At 42.6% G+C, this 17,263-nt stretch overlaps 1 protein-coding gene across 3 annotated transcripts in view; it reads right to left on the reverse strand.

The window, feature by feature from the left end:
• The window catches only part of grm5b (glutamate receptor, metabotropic 5b), a 77,144-nt gene extending 63,463 nt beyond the window's left edge, over positions 1 to 13,681 (reverse strand). Inside the window, exons 1-4 of one of the 3 annotated variants that reach the window (XM_084350045.1) lie at positions 13,566 to 13,681; positions 6,550 to 6,941; positions 5,442 to 5,879; positions 5,131 to 5,245 (exon numbers count right to left, since the gene is read on the reverse strand). In XM_084350045.1, coding sequence (XP_084206171.1) covers positions 5,131 to 5,245; positions 5,442 to 5,879; positions 6,550 to 6,705 — 709 coding nt within the window. In that variant the 5' untranslated portion in view covers positions 6,706 to 6,941; positions 13,566 to 13,681. Of the gene's footprint in view, positions 1 to 5,130; positions 5,246 to 5,441; positions 5,880 to 6,549; positions 6,942 to 7,425; positions 7,475 to 11,372; positions 11,555 to 13,565 lie in introns of those variants that run through there. The other 2 variants (XM_084350046.1, XM_084350047.1) reach the window with 2 other exon arrangements.
• Between the last annotated feature and the right edge of the window lie 3,582 nt (positions 13,682 to 17,263).

Raw genomic sequence — 17,263 nt, forward strand, 5'->3', positions numbered from 1 at the left:
AGTGTGTAATCTTTGTGTAAAGTCTTGTAAATGAAAACACATTCTGATATACAAACACACAAACCTGTGCAACTGCATCATTACTGCAGGTAAAAAATTCCCTTCCACATACATCCTCCAGTAAAAGCTTTAAACCTGTTTTACCATGGCAACAGCTCAAACATTTTTACACCTTAATGAACTTACTAACATCTGTGCCGGTAGGAAATCTCTCTTTAATACAACCTCATAGATATCATGGATAAAGCCTAGGCAGCAGGATGGATGGCAAACCATCGATCTAACTTAAAAGAAGCCATTAAACGGATTCCCACAACATAAGTTCATAAAATCCGAGCCCAAGAGTACATGTAGTCCTGTGACCCAGGCTCATTAAAACACGGAACAGCTCTTGTTATATGGGGACCCGACAGAAACTGGCCCGTGACCCACTTTGAATCTTCACCCTTAGGCGATACTGCCAGAGACAACAGTGAAAATGTGAGCAGATTCTGTCATTCTCCTCTCCCCCATTCATTATACCTTTCTCTTCGCTGCCCTCCCCAACCCAGTTCACCTTCATGTTCCTCAACCCTGCCAAGGCCATGACAGTTAAATAGGCACAGGGCTTGTCATGCTCCAGAGACACAGAGAGAGAGAGAGAGATGATGGAGAGAAAAGGGGAGAGAAAACAGACAAGGGAGAGAGAGAATTGGTGGTGTCAGGATCATAATAGCCGATAACGAATAGGAGAAAGAAATGAGAGAAAGTGAGAAAGACAAAAAGGGAGCGAGAGTAAAGAGGGAGAGGTGGAGAGAAGGTTGACATCTTGATTTATGAAGGGATTGATCAATTTCTGTCGGCGCGTGCTTGGGTGACACATGTCAAATTTCATGTCAATAAAACCAATTGAGCTGAATTGGATTGAACTGAACTGAGCGACACAGAGAGGAATGAGGGAGGGAGGCAGAGAAAGAGTGAAACAAAGGAATATTAAACACTGTTTGGTGGAAGATGCCGATACTAAACACTGAAACCAAACTGCAGCTATGTGTGTGTATTATCATTAGACTGACAGCAGATACCGAGATCAAAAGAGTGAGATATTGTGCAGAATATGCACGCAGAATGCATATACTGTAGATACGACCAATAGCAGAAGAGGATGATGGTGGATTAAAGAAGAGTGCTGACAATGGACAACACCTACCTACACCAGCACCACCCTAGTGAAGCAGACGAGCACCTTCAGCTACAGGTTGGTCTCCCCGAGGTGCTCTACAGACTTAATTCCAGGAAATGCCAGACTTTACAACTTCTCCTGTCTGTTAAAGCATAGACATCAGTGTGTTGTAATGACAGTGTTTCTGCCGCTGTTCCTCCTCAGCTCAAAATTTGTTTATGTAGCCTTTTGTTATTTATTTGACCTTCCAATTTGGTTCACATTGTTATAAATATAGGTTTTTATTAACATGTTATGTAACACAGTTCATCTGAGTTGCTATGCTGCACTGCATAATAACTATTTATCCACCTATATTTATCTTTTGTGTCTGATCTCTTTCTGTCTCACCTCTAATTTCCATGGTGACTGGCCCTTTAGCTTGGAAACATAATGATGTACAAATGACAAAATGAATTGATGATGATTATAAAATTATCCCAAATCTTGTCATTGTCCCTGCAATAACTCAAGTGTTCCCCTTGTGTTTCTGTTTGCTTCCAGTGTTTTCCCTGTATGTCTCTCTGTGTCTGTGCTAAACATTTTAAAGCGCCTGAGTCTGTGTGCTGCATTCTGGGTCCACTCGTTCCTAAACATAACACCTCTAGTGTGCTACAGTTAACCTCAAACTACTTCTGCATATATACTGTTAGGGCTTATTTTATGAATTAAAATCAGCATTGGGGAAGACGCAGAAACATAGATACTGTAATAGTCTAGACTATAATAGACTATAAGGCAATGTTTCTCTCTGAAAGTTAGGTTTGAGGACTGAACATTTAGGTATTCAAAGAAGCAGATGCTTGTGTTAAACTTGTGCTACAGAGTGACCTTTTTAGGAAATTGCTTGGTGTGTTCATCCCCAGAAACAGCACCGGGCTGTGCATACCTTTTAGCATTGCAGCCACAATCGGAAAGCAATGTCTGTCGTGCCCAGAGCAACTCTTTACTAACCCAAGACCAATAGAGAAAAAAACGTTGCAAAGTCCACATATTACACGCATATATTCAGGCATGTACTATATCTACCCATGAGAAAGTTATACTCACGATGTTTCCCCTCCAATAATATTACTTCATTACTTCAATGTAATTACTATGCTGATATTGCATACATTATTCAGTTTCTTGCGTATCACTTTCTATCGTCTCTTGCCTCCAGATGCAAAATGTTAATCCAAAGAATTAATGAGTCTCTATAAACTTAACCCCCCAGCCCCCATCCTCATCACCATCTTTCTCTGAATCTGCAGCTCCTATACTCTCTTATCTATCCAAAGCACTCCACACACACACACACATACACACACCTTGTACACAGTCTTCTGTGGTTCTCTGGCACTATTATCATTGCTTTCCCCATTCGCTCTTCCTCCCATGTGCCTCATCCTGTTTTTCTGCTTCCTTTTGTCCTCAACAAACCCTTCATTTCCTTCCTTCCTCCTCCGCTTTCCTCCCTGCCCTCCGCGCTCCAAAACCCCCTCTCCCTCCATTCATCCAATGCCTTCCCTATCCTTTGCCTCTCTTCCTTATCTCTCTCTTTCCCATCCTTTCCTAATTCTTCCCGTCTTCTCTCTGCCACCCTCCCTCGCTGGCTCTCAGTGTTTGAGAGTGATTGTATTTGAGAAGGCAGCGGCCGACCTTGAAGACCTGCTCCAAGGTCAAACCCGCCTGTCTGAGGAAATACAAAGACTGATACTTTGCTGGCAAACACACACATTTGCAAGCACAACCACAAGCACTATCTCGAACACAAACGGCAATAAACACACAAGCTGCCTGTCTTGCCACTAAGATTAGTAGCAGCACACCAGCAAGCTCAAATAGACACTCATACAAATGTCATTACTGACACCATGTTGTTACAAATATGCAAGGAGATTTGTCTGTAACCCCTCATTTATATAATCCAATATAGGCACATTTGTCTTATCATCTGCAGAGAAGCCAGATTTAATGTAAATGACATATGACTCGACAAGGCTGGCATTTTTTACATAATTTAAATTTACATCAGTCAGTGTTGTTATCAAGGTTAGTGTCTTACAGTATATTCCCAATCTCTTTCATTGATACCAAAAACAATTATTTTTGGAAAGTCAACCGCACCACTGTTGCGTTTTGCATCGCCTGCTTACGAAAACAACAGCTTCTCATTCTGTTGTTGTGAGGACACCAGTAAATACCCAGTACACCGGGCTTTTTACAAGAAAAAAAGACCCTCACTATTTGTAGAGCGCTGTATTGATTTACAGCTAATACAAAAATGAACATTTCCTACTGCTGCAGCTTTTCATTAAGAGCATTTCATTGCCAAATCATGAACTGACTTTTATTTTGAAGTAGGCTAGTCACAGGAAATGCTATATGCTCAGTGAGTTTAGCACTAACAGCTATCATACATTAAGAATGCGTCTACAGAGCAAAACAATGGTCAATGACAGCATTTGTTTACAGCTGATTAATTTGAAATATGTCAGGGAGTAGTTTTATATGGTCTGTGGGAGTAAAGGAGCAAGGAGTTGTTAGATTAAAAGTTGCAGGTGACAGGCTGCACAGGTCCAACTTCTCAGTGAGGTAACCAACTCCTTCTGCCTCATTAATGCTATCAGGTGCCCTATAAGACTTGCAGCTGCTGCTATATGGAGCAGACGAGCTTGTAACTGTAGCGTCCATCGTCCTACAATGTATTGATTAAAAAAGGAAAAGGACAGTGGAGGCTGTGGGCAAGCAATGTAATCAGTGTATATCTGAGCACCGTCACCCTCACATGCTGTCCTCTACTGGATCTGTGGGCCCATTACACGCTTTGACATGAGACTGGGCTGCCGCTGATGCTGTTGTAAAACCCTCAGGCAATGCCAGAGGCCATGATCTTAAGTCCTCAGTGTGTGTGTGTGTGTGTGCGTGTGTGTGTGTGTGTGTGTGTGTGTGTGTGTGTGTGTGTGTTTATCGTTCTTTATCACACATTTTCAGGTTCAACAAGCCCGCTCTCAGTGGACACATGCACACACACACTCAGACACAGTAACTGCATTGTCCTGGTTCCTGTAGCTGTCACACTTATCGCCCACCAGTAAACCCACTGACTCAGCTCAACTTACTTCCATCTTCACAGAGACTGAGTGAGTTTGTACAGCAAATCTCCATGCCTATGTATAAATAAATATTATTTGAAACATTTCTTTTCCTCTTGAAATTATTTTCTTTGTCTACAGCACACAATCCTCTTCCCAGTTTCCATGTGTTTCACCCTTGTCATTCTTCGTTGAAGATTCAGGCATATTGAGAGGATACTTTATACTTTGTGGTCAATGGCACCTGACACTTCATCTTTGTTTGACTATGCTCCCTGGCACAATGTCTACCTTGCTGATTTTTGGCAGCATATCAACCACCTGTTCTTGTGACCCCATTCATTCTCCTTTCCTCCAACAATTACCTACTGATTTACACTGCTGTTTGGGACAGCACTGCTTCATCAAATTCTTGGCTTCTAACTAGCCTCAACCCGGCTACAGTAATTCTAATTTTAACCACATTTACCTCAGTATGCTGAAAACTCAGCTTCCTCTCTCTATTACCTCCCCCTTTCATCTCATCCTTACTCTGAAACTATAATTTTTCTGCTTTTCCTCTTTAGCTCTAATATTTCAAAAAATTCCTTTTTGTGAAGCACCACAAATTTTCAACAGCTGGACATTTGAGAGCAATCCATAGCCTTCCACTTTCCACTGACAGCAAGTCACTCTGGATGCAGTTCAGGTAAACAAATGAGGAATAATGAGGAGCCAAGAACGCATGGTAATGAAATAAAAGCAGAGAGGAGGAGAGAACAAGAAGAAAGAAAAGACAAGAGTTTGTGTGTCCATGTCTAAGCGTGGTAGAAAAGTTTAACAGTCAAAAACAGTTTGTGTGGGTGGTTGTACCTTCAGTGTGTATAGCAGACACGTAGCTCCAGTTGTATCTCTTGACAATGTCCACCATAGCTCTTGCCTGCTGGGCATCTGAAGGCACCACCCGCATAAAGTACTTGTAAAGGCTCTGGAATAATAGAAATAAATCAATGACAAGCAGGGTTATCCAGGAGCATCTAGAACATCCAGTTAAGTAATGGGTAACTCTACAGAACTAAAGTTACATTAAAGCATCAGTATTTCCTCCCTGATCTGATTGATTCCTTTTAATATCGTTGGGCCTACATCTGTACATCTTCATTAAGATAGAGATTTGGTCTTACCTTGTCGCTGAGGTCCATACTAGTGGCAGAGTAGGCAATCTGTGGTATGTTGAACAGCTGTAGAAGGTTCTGGACCTGGATGGCCACTGAGCTCGACCCTGGTCCAATTAAACCCACAATGGGTTTCTTCCCTCGCATTGGAGTGGCAGAGGGGTCTGAACACTTCATTGTCGATCCTCCACCTCCTCCCCCTCCCCAGGAACCTCCTCCGCCCCACTCCTCTGCTTCGTCAGAGGAGACCAGCGAGTCCCGAATGAACTCGATGCTCTGCTCCAGAGCAACAGCCGAGTGCCAACAGGAGTCCCGGATCTCACAGCCTAGGCTGATGTTGGGAAGGATGTGTGGGTCAGTGTTGATGCGGTCCAGTGTGTGCATCATGGCCTCCACCCTCTGGATGCCATACTGCTCTCGCACCGCACCACACTTGCGCTCGTGTACCTGCACATGATGCACAGAGTGGAAGAAAAAAATCTAGTGCAATTGAACTGACATTTAGATAACAATGTTGTCCAAATGCTCTCACTACTGATGATGACATCAATTATTCAGATTTTCTTTTGTCAGCAGACTGGATGAACAGTATGAGAGATTTTTTAAATTACGCTTTTAACACAAAGGTGCTTCGCTGTTGGACTAATATTGGTTTTATATTCACATGGTTGCCAAGTTCTAAGAGTCATTTTTTCCTGTTTGCAATTACCCATAATGAGATGGAAAAAGCTTGCGTGTCAGTGGGTGACTACAGGTTCCTGGGGCAGCTAATGGAGGCTGAAGGTTCATGGACTTAAAGAGCTACCCATTCTACAAATTGAATATGTCCTCTGGGTCTTAATAGGCAGAGCAACATTATGACTCTCTGTACAATAGGTCGGAGATTTGGCCAAAAATTATCTCCAGTAATTTTCCTGTCCATCATTTTACTGTCTTAACTTGTGTACCATTCTCAATGTGCCTCTTTTAAATCCAGGCAGGATTACATGGCATTACATTTCATTACAATAAAGACCAGTGTGAATGGAATGTTAAAAGTCACAACAAGTGAATTCCTCGAAATTATCGCACATAAACCATGCGACAGATATAAGCAGAAACAAAAACACAAAATTACCTTGTCAGCAGGAGGCTGATGATGGACAGAGAACAAGGCTCCAATGATAATGTCACCAGGTATGTGTGCTACAACTCGCCGTTCGTTGGATTGGGCAGAGTCAGCTTGATCAGGCCCCACCCAATTAGAAAGAATTAGCAGCAGACAAAGCATCATCTTGATCCGTTAAGGTCACACGGGAGAAGCAGATCTCAAATGTCGCGTAGAGCCGTCACAGGAAACTACTTGTCCGAGAAACACTTTTCCTGGCCATGGCGAGAGCTAGTGGCACACTAGAGTTGTTGGAAATGGATGATTTCAGTATATTCCTTTCTTCAGATTTGTATTTCTTTCCTTCGGATTTCAAGGTGGGACCATCACTGCAACAGCTGAGACAGGTGCAGCAGTGCAACCTGGGAAATTCAAAGGAAAAATCTGTGCTAAGTCTCATTGGTTGACAATACTTCAGGTTCCCACAATTATAAGGCAGAGTTGGTCTCCACAGTAACAGGTGACAGACAGACATGTTCACATAAACCTGTGAGCAGAGAAGACTTTGTTAGAACAACTTTGTTGTTTCTGGATTTCACAAGCATGCTTTCCACACAGGATTGAGTCTGACCTGCCATATGTACTTCTATAATCACGGTCTGTAGGCACAATCTTCTATCTTTACTTGACAGACCTCAGACATAATATTCTTTTCACATCCTCCACAACCTATTTTCAACTTACACCTTGTCTTTTCAGCTGCTAGTAGCAAATATGCAATACAGTGTCAATTAAAGCCTGAACTTATATCTTTTACTCTCTCAGCATATTTGTTGTTTAATGCAAAAGTGGATGCTAACTGTGTTAAACCAACATAAGGACCATTGTGTCTGCCATTATAGTTACCATCATAATGAGCAGTTGCTGTTTGTTCTTCACAAGGGAGCTTAACATGATGATTGAAGTTGGCTGTAGGCAGTTTTAAATCACTCTGACTGTGCGGAGTCACCACTGTGTCAACATAGTATCAGTAACATCGTATCACACCTCACAGCTGCTGTGGGGGATCTTTGGTTGGCTGACAACTTTTGTACAGCACTCACTCGTAAAAATTGTGACACCAGCAAGGTCACATTAAACCGCTGGCAGCCCCATTTTTCTCCTCAGTTTCTTTGTGTTTTGGTCCTTGAAGATTAACACAGTTCAAAAGCCCTGATGAGAAACAAAAAAAATCCATCAACATGCCGTATGTCATTCCTCCGGTGTCTGCTACCAGACTCTATCCAAATCAAACTAGCTATGTTCTCCTGCTGCTTAAATGGTATTAGCTTAATACTGGCTTTTGGGTTTTCTCTCCAAATCGGGCCCCCTTGCATCATTCTCATTACAGTCTAAATTGTTTTCAAAAGCAAAACAAAGACTACAGTGCAACAACTTTGGCATTCAGGGGTACTCCTATTGGTTTAAGAAAGAAGGTAGACTGTTGCTTTGCTTTGTTATTATAAATTATAGAATGCATCATCCATTTAATGAGCTGCAAACAGATGTTAGATAACAGTGAAGAATCCCTTTTGCAAAATGTAGGCAAGTCCAGCACTAAGTGGCTGATTCAAACAGACATACCAGACACATCGAGCGAAAAGAAATACACCAAGCATACGGTGTTTAACAGTCAGACAAATAGGGAGGACATCAGCTTCCTCTCCTGAGTCTTTCAAGTAGCCATCCCTCTGCATTAATGGGAAAGTCTTATAATTTGCTTAACCTCAAAGCTGCATAAATACTTTACTTTACTGCAATGGAGCTTTTTAATTGACCATAAACGGCAGGGGAACTGGGACAGTTTAGATGATGACATCCACTGCTTATACAAAACAGGATCAAGGTCGTGACAGGGATGTTGGTGGTTAGCTAAGTGGTGTAACGGGAGAGAGACAATTATTTTTTTGTAACCGCAAGTCTGCATATATATATACAGATTTATATTCTGTATTTGTTATTGTTTCTATTTCACACTTGCTTTGACAATGTAAACGTCTTGTTTTCCATGCCAATAAAGGCCCTTTGATTTAAACTGAATTGAATTGAGTAGAAGGGGAGTCGAGGGTAGAGTATAGTGACATAAAAATAGAGGATGAGAGGAAAGAGGAAAAGAGGAAGAGAAAAGGTGGGAGAGGAGAGAGAAAGAAGAAGTGTGGGAGGAAGAGGTAGAGGAAACGAGACAGAGACAGAAAAGGAGATAAGAAGAAGGAGACAGAAGACGAGGGAGGGAGGGACTGATAAAAAAAAAGGCATCAAGGGACAGAGAGTCTCACTGAACGTAATTAACGTGACAGTGTCAGGATGGCAACAGGGCTAACTGCTGCTCCAATAATGAACAAATCAAAAAAAAACTCAGCTCTCTCTCGCACACATACACACTCCGTCTCCATCAGTGACGCAATCGCGTCTCTGTCTCCCATCCTCTCTAACTGCTGGCACATTAATGTGGAGTTACAAATATCCTTCTCACACACACACATACACTCGTACACACACTCCCACTCACCAAAAATTATTTCACCGCACATTTCTATCTCCCAAAGATAAGCCACTGTTTAATTTCCAATCCTCCCGTATCCTCAGTCACATACATGCTGTGTCTCTCTGTCGCGCTCCCCCTCTGTGTCTCTCTATCTCTTGTTGCGTAGGCCTAACTGTAGCTGAAAGGGAGAGAAAATCAAATCCTCATTCCCTAAACAAACATCTTGCACACGCCATTAGGCATTTATATCTCTGCTTCTATCCAAACTACGCACAAGGGCATTATAAAAACCTTCCAAATCAACTTTAACACAGACATAAACACACAACACAGACAGAGACAGACAAACATTCTCCCTCCCTCTCTGTCTCACTTTAATTCAATGAGTTTCATTAGTGCTGACACACTGTTCAGTGTGTTGGGAAAGCATTTAATTTTCTGCACATTGAAAGGGGACAATAACAATTACCGTGTATCTAAAAGGATTCCTGGTACGTAAACTAATTTATTTTCTGTATCTTGTTTTGTATGACGCACAGACATTTGTGTTTGTAATTAATGACAGGGCAAGAGGCAGCATCAGGAATCTGGAAAAAACTTTATTGAGGAAAGGAAAATGCAAGCATCTTGTGTGCCCTACACTGACTGATGTGCATTCACCCATATAAAAGATATGTCTTCGATCATCCTCTTAACATGTGCACTTCTCAAAGCTAAGGATAAATGGAGTACCAGCATAAGAGTTTGTCCATGTATAATAGGCCCTACACATCTTGACATAATAGAGTATGTCCGTGTCTCAAAGTGAAAATAAGACACACCACCTTCCGGTCACAGCAGGAAAAACTCAGAGGCAGTAATGTTTGACAGAGCAAACAGGCACTTTCAAATGATACAAAATCATAGTGTTCCTCCAATGAGTTGCTGGCAACTAAAATGGGTCACGCTGCTTTTTCTGTTGGGTGCAAAGTTTAAGGAGGCAGCAATATTTGGGGAAGCTTCAGTTATTCAGAGAAGGCTTTTGCTGAGTGGGCATGTGACAATGTGTCTCCATGTGCCTCGTTCCCGAGTGGACAGAGGTTTTCTGTTCTTGTTGCACCTGAGCCCCAGGAAACAACATCTTTCAGCATTTTTTCTTGAAAGTTTTATTTTTATCCTCACTAATTGCTGCCTTGTTTCTAGAATAACCTAAGGAGCTGCTTAAACAAAGTACACTAAAGCTAAGAGATGCCAACACTCTCAGCATTTCTTTTGTTAAATCGTCCCTGACTGCTACAGCCGATTACATTTTTTCTCAATCCGTCTGCCTAGCTTCAGGTCTCAACAAATAAATAAATATGACACTGGATGACCTTATCAGACAGTAAAGGGCTTGAAGATGTCAAACAATATCAGAATCCCCGAGCCAAATTCACTATAGTGAGACAGCCAAAACCTACACCAGGTAACCAACAAGTATGTCAGTCACTGGAGACATGCTGTTGACTTAAGGCTAACCTCAAACATGCAGGTACAGTCACTGTCATCAGGGAGTGCCAACACAGTAACGACTTCACCTGCTGCAGCAGCACATAGCTCACAAGCTCTGACCTTAAATCACTTCATCCTGCAATGTTTCAACAGGGACTTGCAGTCTTGCACTGGTAACCTACTCCATCGTCGGTTTTCAGCGACCTCACTTTGAATTTACAGCGATTGTGATTTTGTTAATACTCCTACAGCGTCTCAATGAAGGGATTCGTAGACTGGTGTGCTGTTTTGTGTAATCCATCACTGACACGCACGTACAGTGTCTGGTCAAACTGCCTCTCTCTCCAAGGAGAAAATCAAATCCAGAGACAACAACAATGACTGGCGCAGCGCTGCATCCGTCACCCGCAATGGGAGATCAGAGACCATCATTTGCACCGAATCCAACACACACACACACACGCGATTTTATTACAAGCGATTTGTGCAAAGCATGACAGAGACACCGTCTGAAATGAACATGGCTACAACATGCACCGATGCAAACCGGGCTCCTGGTCCCTCTCTGTCTTATTGGCATGACTGTATCTCATATAGGCTACATCAGTGCAACTGGCTGCTCTCCTTAACTAGGTTACGTGGTATGACCATACAATGATGTTCAAGGATAACTAGAACAGATGTAACTGCAAGTAAGTCTCTTCATGAATATTGCAACAACAGCAGGCGATGACAAAGTGCGACAAAAATCCCTCTAGAATATAGAGTGAGGTAGACGGGCTGGATTTTTAGCAATAGAAATTTTGAATGAATCGCGATGTTTTTTCATTACATTTCTGCAAAATCCCCACAGCCTTACCTTATAGAAATCTATATGGCTCTCACGTCACCGGCACGGTCCCGCTTGGCAATTAGGTAGCAAGTTACAATCACAGAGAAAAGACGCGCCGATCATGTGTGGTCCAATGTCAAACACTCCGGAGCTGCCTGTGATTGCTGTGCAGCTTCCGAGCGTCCTCCGTTTTCCAGTCACGCACACCTGAGCCTCTCTCCAAACACCTCTCTCCCTCATCCCACCCCCTTTTCCTGTCCTCTGCTCCTCCTCTCCTCAGCCCCTCTCCCCGCTGTTCCCTCCGCTGCTCATCTCTCTCTCTCTCCGCACACCCCCATCCCATCTCTCCTCTCTGCTAGTTTTACCCTCTCATCCACCCATCTCCAGCTCTCCATCTTTACCAATGTATCCTCCAGTCCTCCACCATTCATCCCTGATTTCCCCTATCTCCAATTTTAGTCACCCACCTTTTTCATTTTATCTCCTCTTTTCTCTTCCGCTGCATCAGTCAGGTTGTTTTTTGAACATTTCTTTTATCCCATCTATCTTCCTTTATCCTCATCTCCTTCGTCTTAACCTCTTGAGAAGTGAGGACAAACTAGAGACAAACCTTTCTGCAAAGAATAGAGGAGCAAGCAGCTGGCCAGCTGCTAATTAAAAGAGGAGCTAAAGTCAGCTAACTGGCATTAATTGTCTTTAGTTACGAATATTTCCATATTGTCATAAACCACTGAGCGACGACGTTTATCTGTAAACGTATTCATGTTGTCTGCTTTTAATGTAAACAATACGCCAAACCTGTCACAGGCAACTTAACGCACATTTACTAACTAGCTAAATCCTTCCGAGACTTTAGCCTAACGTTAGCTAGCTGCATGGCGGCTCAACTTCGTTGCTAAGCAACGCGCCACGGAACAGGTATTTTGCTAAAGTTTGTTTCCCCGTCGATTAATGGTTCCGCCCCAAACCCAACTTCACTCCCCCACACACTCCAACAGAGCGTCTTCTGGGATAAAACAACTCATATATCGAAAACGCCTTTCTAACAAGAGCAAAGCCACGCTAACATAATTGGGGGTTAGCTAAGGGACATTACATGAGGGAGGAACAGACTTCGCCATAACACCTGTACAGTCGAGTGTGATCCAGCCAATCAGAGCCGAGGAGCTGTTTCTTGTCTCCTCTCCATCGTTCTCTCTAATTTAATTATTTCTTTTTTATTCCAGTATGATTCTCAGGCACGACATTAGTCAACTTTTTTCCATTTTCCCTTGTCCCCATGCCTAAATTTTACTGTACAATGAATCCTGCACTCACACGCGCCTCTTATGTAGCCTACAGCTGAAATACTGATAGATCCAAAAAATGGGCAGAAATATAGCCTACTGTGTCAGTAGATCTACATGAGTTATTACATGTAAGATGAAGGTGGCCTGTGTGCATCTCCCCCCTCCTCCTCCTCTCTGATCAAATAGACATCAGAGGTGACACTGCGGGCTGGGATAACGATGCAGTGGACGAGATCGATAACATCTGAAGTTTCATGGCGGTCACAGGAGTAAAGAGCCATTAACCTATACTACAGCTTCGCCTGGCGTCCAACTTAAAGACCCACAGAGAGCAAATCATTAAAGATAAAAAATCAATAGAAATCTAATGGAAACCATCCGGCTCCTCCTGCGCCATGCAACACTGACACTGACGGGCAAAACGACGGGCTGGTTCTGCGCGAGGAGTTTTTTAATACAATTTAATTCAGTGTAAATATTTGTATTCTTTTTATTTGACTTCAGTAAAAAATATATATATACAATATCAATACAAGCGATTGTCAAGATAAAACACATGTTATCATGGTGGAAACCTCTCTGTGTCTTGTGCTCTCCTCAACTCTGAGAGACGCGTCTCACTATCTGACAGCAAATGGGCAAAACAATATTGCTTTGAGGGGAGAGAAAACACGACTTAAATGATACAGTAGCAGGTCATTAACGTTACCTAAATCTTGCTTTGTCAGGACATTATAAGACATTGAAAATACACGTGCGATTGACTATGATGGGTCTCCTCCAAAACGTGAAGAGGGTTATCCGAGGAAGCGTCCCCTTGTCACTTTCAGATACATTCCCGTACGTGAGCTAAAACATCTTTCCCCGGTCATGCCACTGCGTCTATTTCCCTCCACGGACGGGGAAACAAGAGAAGCCAATGGTCGCATACCTTTGCATGCAGGTGGACAGGTGGATGCTCCTGGAGAAACACAGCATCCCTCACGCGTCCATCAGGGCATCGTGCTCGTGATGGGTAATCTACTTTTTCACTATGGCAACAAATAAACCCACTGTCCTCTCTCTCCGCCGCGCCATGCGCTCCAATGAGGAGGCTCCGCGCGCGTCACAGGTCATCCACTCTCTCTCTCTCTCTCTCTCTCTCTCTCTCTCTCTCTCTCCATCACACCTACCTCCAAGACACCATCTGGAGATAGATGCTGATAGAGAGTAGCCCGGGAGGAAGAATGGGGGAGACAGCGATGGAGAGGAGGGGGGAGAGGACAGGAGAGGAGAGGAGGAGGGGGGGTATGGGATAGAAGCGGTTTAGAGCTTGGCTATGACAAGGCTTGGATTAATTTGCCAGCCAAATGCATTTGGGATTAGTAGACCATTAAAAGAGCATAGACACACACACACAAGCACACACACCCACACACGCAACTACACAAATTCACACTGTCTGCCTCTCACACACACACACACACACATGCGGCTTTAGCTGATGCAGTGATAGCCTTACTACCCCTGACCTCTCACTCCATCTCTATCCGTTTCACTTTTTTGAGCTGGTGTTGACACAAACAAATGGGCTAACAGCCAAACTTAGCAGTGCGCATGTGACACTGAAACAGACTCTCTCACACCCACAGCCTCACAAACGTGTGTGCAAGTGTGTGTGTCTGCCGGTAGAAACAATCTGTGTTGAGGTAGTAGACCTGTTTCCCATTTGTTAGGCCTCCTAGAGCCATAAACAACTAATAGAGTAAAAACACCCAAAGCTGGATTACCAAGTGTGGCAGTTAGCTGTTGGTAGTTTAAAGGGTAACTCCACCAATTTTACACATTAACACGTGTTTACGGGTCTTGGGGAGTACTACTGCATATGTGAAAAAAGTAGTATAAAGCCTTTTGTAGCTCCGGAGGAAGCTGCATGTAATCTGATAAATTGCTTCCAGTGATGTCATTCAGTGGCTGTAGCCTTGTGGGTAATGTAGGCGCAAGATTTTGAAAAGCAGTAGGCCACACTGTTAGATTACAGACCATTGAAATACAAATGATCAAATCGATACAGCAGAACCAGAGATAACACCTTTTTTATTCCACGCAACCTGCCACCTACATTACTGTACCCACAGTGCAATTTAGCAGCTGAGTGACATCACTGGAGGCAATTTAGCTTCCTCTTTTTTTGGTTTGATGTTGTATATTCATCAATACACTAGCATTAAATCAACTCTCAATAACACTAAGTAGGAGAACACGAGTGACTCAGTTGGTGCCCATATCTCCCTTCTTGCCCCACGACCCCACTGGTGGCTAAATCCAGTACTGAAAATGCCGAAAGCAAAAGGAACACTTACACTTTTCAATCCTGTTCCCAGGGGGACCTGCATGTTTGGACGGCCACACCCTGCTAGACTACACCTGATTCAAATGATCATCTCGTCATCAAGTTCTGCTGAAGCCTGATAACAACCCAGTCATTTGAATCAGGTGTGGTCTAGCAGGGAAACATCTAAAACGTGCAGGGCAGGGGGCCTCGGCCCAGAAATAAGATTGAAAAGCACTGATTTACACCATCAGTAAATGAGCAGGTCTAGTTTTGCAGTGATGAAATCAAGCTGTTTTTTAATTAGAAGAAGACACAGGATATGTTGAAATCCTGCTGTCAGTAGAGTTCAGACGCACGTAATTAACCATCTGTGTTGATGTCTCACATGAGGGATATTAAAGCTGGACCAAATCAAGAGCTGGATCCTCAGACTGACTCCACAAAGGTGGACTCTTCATGGAACCTGATGGTCAGACTGTAACTGTCCTTACTCTTTAAACTGTGTAATCTCACAACCTAATGGTGCATTCGAGTACCAGTCTTAAGATTGTAAAGACACATTTATACAGCCAACAAAGTGGCACACATCCGTTAAATCGGCAATTTACACAGAAATTCCACAACACAGCACCTGAGCTTCAGTTTCCCAACATAATGTAAAAGCAATGTACTTTGTACAGCTTTGTGAAATGTCTTTGTTCCACTGACATTGCTGAATTCATCAAAATAAATATATAAATACGTCCAAAACTTATATTCATTCAAATTATATTCATTAACATCAAATTCAGTTTGCTAACAAGAACATTGCAATGTATGAGTTATTTCCAATATCTTGTAGTGACCTTTTCATTGATCCAAATGTATTTCCCACATCACTCCATAAATATGGCACATACAACATGGTCGATGGTCACTTGAATGCATCATTAAACAATCGACCTGCCTAGACTGAGAGCATTATGGCTGTAATGAATCTCTGGGTGTGCGCTGCAGATTCAGGAAAAAAAAATTGGCATTTCTTGGGGGGAACATCTTTCTTGATGCATTTTGACACGTTTAGTGTTAAAATGCAGACTTTGGAGGTTCCAGTCGCTGAATTCAAATGCAGCATAATCCCTTGTGTGCCCTTTTGTCCCGGCTTTAAGTCTAAACTCACACTTATTATGATCTTAGAGGATCAGTCCATACAGATCTCTACCTGACAACAGGCAGATGTTAAATTGGAAAATCTCTCTTCAACACACATACTGTACTTTTAAGAATTTCCTAGATCTCTCACACAAACATCAACAATACTCCAGCACACGGGAAGTTTGGGACTGCTGTCACATCACATCGTGTCCTTGATTTTCTAAATAGGGCTGCACAGGACAGATGAAACGCCTGAATGATCTGGGGTCACATTTCCATGGCAACCCCTTCTCTGTTGTAGTAAAGGAGAAAATCAACAAGCATCCAATGGATCAGCTCAGTTAGTCTCATTTGATGCCAGTCAAACTCTCTCTCTTCTCACAAATTTAACTCAATAATTGCTCAGATGGATCACTTGGTCAATAAGTGAATTAACATCGAAGCACGTGACAGAGCAGAGTGTGTCATATCCTGGTGAATTGGATTGTAAGGTACGATGGATGAACATCATCTAGTTGCCACACTGTATGTGCGTAACAAGACACTGATACTATTAAGCAGAGCGTGTGGGCTATAGCGGAGTGTATCACAGAGCGACAGGTCTCCTGGATCTAAGAAAATAAGATTAGAGGGACACAACAAACGCCACAAGGACACCCTTCGAAACACAGCTGCACTCTGTGTACAGCAGCACATGCACATACACATCTATAGGGTAAAATTGTCTTTTTTTGACAACACTCCTACGCAAATCACAAGCACAACGGAGTCAGTGTCACAGTCAGCAAATCAATTATTCAATGGCATTTCAAAATAACAGTGGATACCCATGGTTGCCATAGACACATAGCTGATTTACAGGGTTGTCACTTGACTGTGATATTCCCACAAGTAGGACAAATAGGGAGGGAAAAAAACTACAACCACGTGATGCCAACAGAGAAACAAGATCCTTCATTATAAAACAGCCACTGTCATGTGATGTGATCTCAGAACAAGTGAATTTTGATTATCACTTATTTGTTTTTAGTTATGTAACGAGGGACATGTGGTAAACATATTCACCCTCTGGCATTTAATTTCTGATAAACCTAATCATCGTGATTTTTTTCCTCATCTCATCATCAGGTGTTTACTCTTTCAAAATGTTTTCATGATTTACATTTAGGTTCTCATAACAG

The sequence above is a fragment of the Pagrus pagrus genome (assembly GCF_965226575.1).
Source record: "Pagrus pagrus genome assembly, chromosome: 4".
Classification (NCBI taxonomy): domain Eukaryota; kingdom Metazoa; phylum Chordata; class Actinopteri; order Spariformes; family Sparidae; genus Pagrus; species Pagrus pagrus.